Genomic DNA, 8,035 nt, shown 5'->3' with positions numbered 1-8,035 from the left:
ATTTGACTACCGGGTTGCGTGTTTTTGTGGATTTTGACTTTATTCAGTCATTCGTACAGCCTGTAATTTAAGCTGAAGAAACATGTTTAGCGTGGTTACTGAGCATCACGAAGAGCTGTCTTTAAAGCAATCATTCTGGATGAAAAGTTTTTTGAAGTGCACAACTGAAACCTGTCCGGTTGCCTGCATTTCTTCTGTGGGTGAGGAAGGTGCGCCAGGCAGGTGTCCCAGAGGGTTTTGGTGCCTTGAAAATCAGGGAAAGATGCACACCTTTACCCCTTACCACCTGTGCCCCCAGTCTGCTCCAGAAACAATTTCTGATGAGGCTCTGCAAGGTAGGTTTTTAGCACAATGCTGTCCTCTCATTTCTAAGAGATGTCTGGGCACCAAACTGCCGTTTCTTGAGCCCTTTTTTGTGAGGTCAGGCAGGGCTTGGGACAGCCCCTGGTGATCTAGGCTCTGTGTTTGCCTGCTTTACAAACAAGGGAGAAGGCGAATGTCTTCTATCCGCTGCTTCCTGCCCTTGCAGCCTCCCAAATCTCCTAAAATATTACAAACATTTCTCAGAAAATGTGCGGGGAGAAGCCCAAAGGATAGCCTTATACATGTTGCAGTCACCATGTCCAGCATCTACCTGAATTCTAACCCCCAACACAGGTGGCAGAACGCTTTGGTTGCCAGAGTTAAGCCAGCGTGGGTTCTGCCGGAGCTCCCTGCCACGCAGCACAAATTCTGAGGACGTCAGCTGGAGCTGTTTGACTTCTTGTGGCTGCTTCCCGTGCTGCCCACCATGCTGTGATCCATCTTCCTCCGACTCCACACCGACTGCTGCGCGAAATATGCACCCTTTGCACTGCTTTTCTCCTTAACCTGCAAGAAGGTGCCTGCGTTTACCAGGTGGGTTCAAACTCTTCTTTGATAGGGGAAATATAATCGGCCCTTTTGGGCCAGTTCCACAACTTGCTGTGGGTACTTAGGGCCCTTCCCACTTGAGCTCTGCCTCAGCAGATGCCCCAGAGTGAGAAACTACTGACTGCTGTGATGAGCTTGTTGAGTCAGGATGGGAAAGCCTTTATTTGAGCACAACGAGACAATCTGACATTTAGCCCTAATTTACTTTCCACTTCAGAAGATCAGAGATTACGAGCTGGAAGCACCAGTGTGGGGGAGGCAAGGGGAAATGGGGCCAGTGCTAGAGAAAACAAGGGAAGACTCCAGGAAGCTGGAGGTTATCTGCTTGTGGCAGGAGAGCAGCGATGCTCAGCATTGGCGACGCTGCAGTCGGTGCTTGGTTTGACAGCAGGATGTGTCCCGCCACGCTCCTCGGAAATTCCTCCGTGGCTCAGGAACTTGGCTGCTGGATGAAGCGAGTGGGGTACCCGGTACAAAATAAGCCTCTTCTCTTCCCTCCTCCTTGGATTTCTGCTCTTTGCAGTTTTTCTTGTCTGAAGATCTGTTCAAAAGCCAGCATATTGCGGAGCCAAATACTGTGGGATTTGAGCTTAAAAGGTCAGTGCTGAACACAGTCACTGCATTATGTTGACAGAGCTTTGGGTTTAATGTTAGCAGAATTTCTGCTGCCATTTCCAAGAGGCAGAAACACGGGCAGTTGTTTTTTTTTTTTTTTCAAGACATTTAGGCACCCCAATACCTAAAAAAAAATAAGAAATAAAAAAGCTGTGTGCTAAGGCTGTGCTTTGCTGCACCTTAAACACCTCTAGAAAAACCTGTTGAAAAATCCCCACCACCTGATTCTGCTGGTGGGGATTTAGACAGCGTGCCCTGGGCTGAACAATGGGCGGCTGTCGGCCCCATTTATTCGAGCAGATCGCTCCCAGCTGGGGGACAGTCACCTCGGATGAATGTCCCCAGCTCCGCGGTGACAGACGGAGGAGCCAGCGCTCGGCCTGGCCACGCCGTGACCCAGTTTCCTGTTTTGTCATGCTGAAAGAAACCTCAGTGTCTGGGCAGAGATGAACGGTGACTGCTCTTTTATTCGGCCAGCATGTGGAGCGCCCACAGCGAGCTGAACACAGGCATTCATAGCAGTGCCGGGGCTCGCGTGCCCCAGAGGACTGGTGGTGAGGAGGAAGCTTTCGTGGCCAAGCAGCCCCAACCCAGCTCAGCAGCAGATCTGTTGCAGGCAGTGGCTGCTCGGCTGCCCACACAGAAGGTATTTGTGGCCTCAGGGACAAATGTCTCCCTTGAGGAATCTGGCTCTCTGCATCTTCTCCTGGCCACAGCTCTCGATCGCGCTGCTCGGCCTGAAAAGTCGCCTCTTGTAGCAGGGCTGGCTGGGAAGCGCGGTGACGGCCGGGAGGAGAGCCCCTTGGGTCCAGAAGGGCCTCGGGCTGCTCTCTGAGGTAAACCCACCAGCAATATGAAGTACCTTGCTTTCCTAACACACTGGGAATAAATGGCAGGGACAGCGGATGGCCTGATGATGCCGAGTTTCAACCTAACCCACAGCCTGCGTCTTGTCTGTGGTGGAAAAGCTCCCCTCCCCCTCTTTCCTAAAACGAGGGGAAAAAGTGGGTTTTGTTTGTTGTCTAAGGTCAGTGTCTGGAATTCATCCTTCGTTCCCTCCTAGCAGGATGTTTTTGTGTAATACACGATGACTCATGAAAGTCAAATGACTTGGACTACAATGCTACAGTACTTCCAGCCAAAGCACTGCCGCAGCAGCAGCATTCTGGCCGTTTGCACGTCCAGCACTGGCGCTGGCACGTGCGAGATGTGGGCTTACAGCTCCTCGAACCGCCACGGCTGCTGCGGGGCTGCTTCTGCCCTCCTGAGAGCAAAGGGGCCCGTGCCAGCCCCAGCCCCTCCGCAGCAAACCCGTGTGGAGCCTGTCCCGCTCGCCCAGGGCCACGTCACGCCATGAAGCACCCGCACCCACCGCCACGGCTGCAGCCTGAAACAGCTCGGGGCTGACAGGCGGCTGCTTGGGCTGCAGCCAGGCTCTTTCCGAAGGGCCTTGTGCCAAAGCCCAGGCTGTGTCCAAGCGGCCGTGCGGGGCGTTGTGCTTTTGGGGTCCCCGGGAGGCCATGCTGGCGAGCTGCTCCCCACACCCAGCGCACGGCCGCAGCTCGGCCCCTCGCCGGTGCCAGCACAGGGACAGCTGCCCTGCCGAGCCCAGTGCAGCCCTTGGGATCCCTCATCAGCCACCGGCTGCCATTTCATTAAACGCTGAGGGAGCCCAGGGCGGGTTTGGACGTTGCGTTTACATCCGTGTAGGTTGAGTTCACTGCTTCCAGGTGTTCAGTGTCATCCTCCGTGTGGATGAGAAGCAGAGCAGGACTCTCTGCTGCTGGAACGTTTCAGCGTGTGCTAGGCGTGAACCAAGCGAGCAGCTGGTTGCTTCTCCGTGCTCTGACAGGAGGCTGGCCTGGCCTCCCTTCCCCTTACATCAGCTGGCCTGACGCGGGTGCCGCTCCTTCCCCAGACCTTGCTTCATTTGGATCATGGCACCCAGTGACAACACTGCTGCGAGCTCTGGTATGCTGCTAATCCCCGGGCTGGCCGAAATCACATGAAACCAATTTTTTTTGTTGTTGTTGTTTTCCCTTAGAAAGCGAGCGAGGAACTTCTGACGAGACTTGCGTGGAATTTGCACAAAGATCCTCAGGAGCTTCTAAGCTATGAAAACAAGCTGTGCGGGCCGTGCTGCCAGCACGCGGGGCTCTCTTGGGTGCTGAGGATGCGAAACTTTTGAACTTTTAACTACGACACTTTGAGGAGCGGTGAGGGAGGCGAGGGCAGAGGGGGGCATTAATGGAGTGTAGGGGGGCAATCCCCCGAGCTGCTCATGCTTTGGTGTGTTACTGCGTTGTCACAAGTATCTTTATTTAAAAACCTAAAGAAACAATAAACAAACAAACAAACAAACAAACAAACAATAAATAAATAAATAACAAATACATAAATAAATAAATGAGGGCTGGGTGGTGGCGAGCGCCAAGGCCCCTCCCAGCCAGGCCGCGTCTCCATGGCAACTCCCGCCGCCCGGGTCACGTGGCCGGAAGCGGGCGGTGGAGAAGGCGGAAGCGATGGAGCCGGCCAAGATGGCGTCTCCCAAGAGCGCCCCCAAAGACGCGCAGGTACCGGGGGGGCCGCGCCGGGCCGGGCCGGGCTCAGGGAGGGGGGGTGCGGGCGGAGCTGAGCCCGAGCCCTGCCTGTGTCCCGCAGGTGATGGCGCAGATCCTGAAGGACATGGGCATCACGGAGTACGAGCCGCGCGTCATCAACCAGATGCTGGAGTTCGCCTACCGTGAGCGGCGGGGCCGGGCCGAGGGGGGCCGGGGGGGGCTGAGGGGGTCTGAGGGGGGCTGAAATTAATCTCTTCAAAATGTACTCTTCATTTTGTACTCTATTTATTTTGATTAAAAGTCAAAGGTCTCAAAAATCAAAAGTCAAAAGGTATCAGAAGTCAAAAGTCTGAGGGGGCTGAGGGAGCTGAGGGGGGCTGAGGGAGCGGCCGTGTGTGCCCGCAGGGTACGTGACCACCATCCTGGAGGACGCCAAGGTGTACTCGAGCCACGCCAAGAAGCCGAGCGTGGACGCGGAGGACGTGCGGCTGGCCATCCAGTGCCGCACCGACCAGTCCTTCACCTCGCCGCCGCCCCGCGATGTAAGTGCTGCGGGCGGGCAGGGCGCGGAGCCCGGCGGGCGGCTTAGGGCTCACCGCCCCGCCCGCAGTTCCTCCTAGACATCGCCAGGCAGAAGAACCAGACGCCGCTGCCGCTGATAAAGCCGTACTCCGGGCCCAGGCTGCCGCCTGACAGGTACTGCCTGACGGCGCCCAACTACAGGCTCAAGTCCCTGCAGAAGAAGGTGAGGGGCTGGCAGGGCTGCGTGCGCTGAATGCACACGCAGTGCGTCAGGAGAGATGCTGGGCTTGGGGTTTTCGCAGCACAGAAGGATGGGTTTGTGGAAATAGCACTTAGTTTCAAGTTAGTGGCCTTCGTCTAGAGGGATTTGCAAATATTCTTACTGCTAATTAACTTCAGCCTATAAAAAGCGCATTTGTGAGTTTGCTTAGGCTTAAAGCAGCATTTTCAAGTCATACATCAGCTTGGAAAAGGTAAAAGTAAGGCATTAGTATAGAGCCCCGAGCCCACAAGCTTTCCAGCTCACATCCATGGCGTTCACACCGCAAAGACTTAGAGAACTTTGTGTCCAAATACAGATCGTGATCTAACAAATTATTGCTGTAAAATAAGCTGTCTGTGGTCTCTGGGGAGGAACCACCTCTGACTGTCAAGTTAAGAACCGTTACTTTCTAATGTGATGTTAAGCCGAATGTCCTGTTTTCACAGGTCTCTTCCTCAGCAGGAAGGATAACAGTCCCTCGCCTGAGCGTCGGTGCTGTGAGCAGCAGGCCCAGCACCCCTACTTTAGGTAAGAAACAGATCCCTGGGGCCTTCTTATGTTGATTTTATGAAGGAAAAAATCTTGGGGGATGTTTTTAAAGCCTGCTTCGAGCACTGAGAGTGTTGGGTGCCACCTGAACTTGGTGGCATTTGGCCCCTTAACTAACAGTGTGAGTTCATTTCAAGAAGATGATCATAATCTGGTATTTGCATACATAGCTGGCCTCTGGTTTTATTCCTGTACTTCTGATAGTTTCTGTAGGTGAAGAGACTATTCAAGAAACAAATGAGGTTTTTTTGCTTTAGTGTAAGCACTACACAGAGCTGCAAACAGCAGTAAATAAAAACCATTGTTAAAAGGTTCACAGAACTGTGACCGAGCGTGAGCACTTCCCTGTTAATGCGTGTGGTTGGAGCTAGCCCAGAATATCAGTGTTCATAGTAAACTTGCAGTTTTGCCTGAAAATCTGACTCCTGACTATGCAGTGTGTTCCTGTGTATTCTTGTTACTTTGACAACAGCAAGTTCTGTTCTGAAAGCAGACCTAGAAGTGTGTGTTTTCTTGTATTTTCATTGAACCGTTTTAAATTTTAGGTACGCCCTCGGCACAAACCGTGTCTGTTTCAACAAAAGTCGGCACCCCCGTGTCGCTGACTGGTCAGCGGTTCACCGTGCAGATCCCGTCTTCTCAGACCACAGTCAAAGCAGGTAAAGTGCCCGCTGTAAAACAGACACTGCCTTCTCAGATCAGCACTGCTTTTTGTGTTAGTTTTTAGCAGAATATTTAAGAGAGGGGAAGTTTGGTTTCAGTGTGGGAAAATCATTTTTCAAGCTGTTTAATTATTTTTTTTTTTCTTCACAGCCACACCAACTACACCGACAGTTCAGAATGTCCTAATTAATCCTTCATTAATTGGACCAAAGAACATTCTTATTACTACAAACATGGTATCATCGCAGAATACGGCTAGTGAAACAAATACCTTGAAGAGGAAGCATGAAGATGATGATGACTACGATAACTTGTGAAGAGCCTGTCCCCTCCCCTCCTGTTTGTCAGTGATTCATATTGAGTCTGATAGGGTTTATTTCTGAGTGGTGTTGTAAAGTGTATGATAGCTTGTAAATAATCGGGTAGCATGCAGTGGGGTGTAGTGGGAGAGAGAGAGATCATCATCCTGTGGAAAGGCAAAAAAGGAAGTCGTCTTTTTTTTCTGGTCTTTAATAGCTTTTGAACCTCAACAGCGGGGATGAGCACTGGTCGCTGTTAAAGGCATGCAGTCCTCACCTCTCTTCTGTTGCCTTACTTCAAAGAGAAGAGTCTGTGTTTCTGAAGACTGGCGAGGCAGCTGCTTGTAGTACTGCTCTGTGCCAAAAAACCTTTAGGAAACACTAGGTAGCGTAGAACGTGACATAGATGCTAAATTTCAAATTAAATTAACAACAAAAAAAAGTCCTGTGCAAGAAGGAAAGTATCCAGGGCTACTTTTTTTTTTTTCTTCCCTGAAACACATTTACAGCTTACACTTTTAGTTGTATGCATTATTGTCCATGTGCAGCTCTGGGTGTTCTCTTAACAACAGAAATACAGATGCGAGGTGAGGAGGATTTGTCTGAATACTTAGGCTGATCACCTGTATTTATTACTACATGAAGACTGTTGGCCTTAACACCTACTAACGTACCCACAACTCCAGCTGAAGTTAGTGGAAGAGGTAAAAGCCCACCCAACTTTTTTTTTTTTATTTATTTCTGATGAGTTTTCTCTCAGTCAGATGTCATTTGGTTAAGCTTCCATTTTTACATGTGAACTGAGTGAACTCACTGTCAGCATGGCACAAAGGGGGATCTGGCAAAGGGCAAATTGTTCCGATCTTGACTTCAGGTGCCTGATTTGGTGCTTCAGGTACTTGAAAGTGCTGCTGGTGTGTTGTAAGATCCCGGGTATGCCGTGCTAAACAAAAAATGAAGAATTGTTTTTATATATATATTAAATAATAAAGTGGTGTGCTTTTGTAAGGATGTCTCTTGGTGACTGCTTTAATTTGTAATGCCTGACGTGACTTGGGCTTGCAGAGCTGGTGTGAGAATTCTGATTAGATTGCAAATGCAAAGCCAGTTTTCCTAAGACCTTTAAAGGGTCGCAAGGAATGGAATGTACTGGCCTTTAAAGGGATACAAAAAAAGAATGCTACCTCCTTGCAACACCACTTTTTCATGAGTGAATGACAACACCCCCAACCACTTACCCCAGCTAACTCCTTACAAGTTTTGAGGCTGCTGAATGTATTCTTCATAATTATGGCATCATTTTTCAGTCATTTTTGCTTGAAGAAGTGCTGAATGAAGCTTTCTCTTCCCTGTGGAAAAAGGAAGAGTAGATGGGTGAGTTTTCAATGTGAGACTTTAGAGAAGGATGGAAGAAAAAACTGTTTTGGACTCCTACCCCAAATTAGATGTGCATGTACATTTGTGTTACACGTGAGAGAGGGAATATTTACTTGTCCAGGCACATAAGCAGGTTCTCAGGCACCTTTTAAATCTAGTAGAAATACATATGTATATACATGTTGCTGTATTATACACACACTCATGCAGACATCTCACACGTACATGATCTGTGTACATAATCTGTTTGTATCTCACCCTTTTTATAAAGCTAT

The 8,035-nt window shown here is 50.1% G+C and overlaps 1 protein-coding gene across 1 annotated transcript; it reads left to right on the top strand.

Moving 5' to 3' along the window:
• Positions 1–4,049: 4,049 nt before the first annotated feature.
• Positions 4,050–8,000, top strand: TAF9B (TATA-box binding protein associated factor 9b; the record flags this gene model as incomplete). Its single annotated transcript, XM_082770482.1, has 7 exons — positions 4,050–4,100; positions 4,189–4,270; positions 4,494–4,630; positions 4,699–4,833; positions 5,319–5,400; positions 5,967–6,080; positions 6,235–8,000. The coding sequence occupies 7 exons, from the start codon at positions 4,050–4,052 to the stop codon at positions 6,399–6,401; spliced, it is 768 nt and encodes a 255-aa protein (XP_082626608.1). The 3' UTR covers positions 6,402–8,000.
• Between the last annotated feature and the right edge of the window lie 35 nt (positions 8,001–8,035).

The sequence above is a fragment of the Aythya marila genome (genome assembly GCF_965140915.1).
Source record: "Aythya marila genome assembly, chromosome: 13".
Taxonomy (NCBI): domain Eukaryota; kingdom Metazoa; phylum Chordata; class Aves; order Anseriformes; family Anatidae; genus Aythya; species Aythya marila.
Note: the sequence above shows the minus strand (reverse complement) of the source record. Positions and strands in the feature narration are given on the sequence as shown.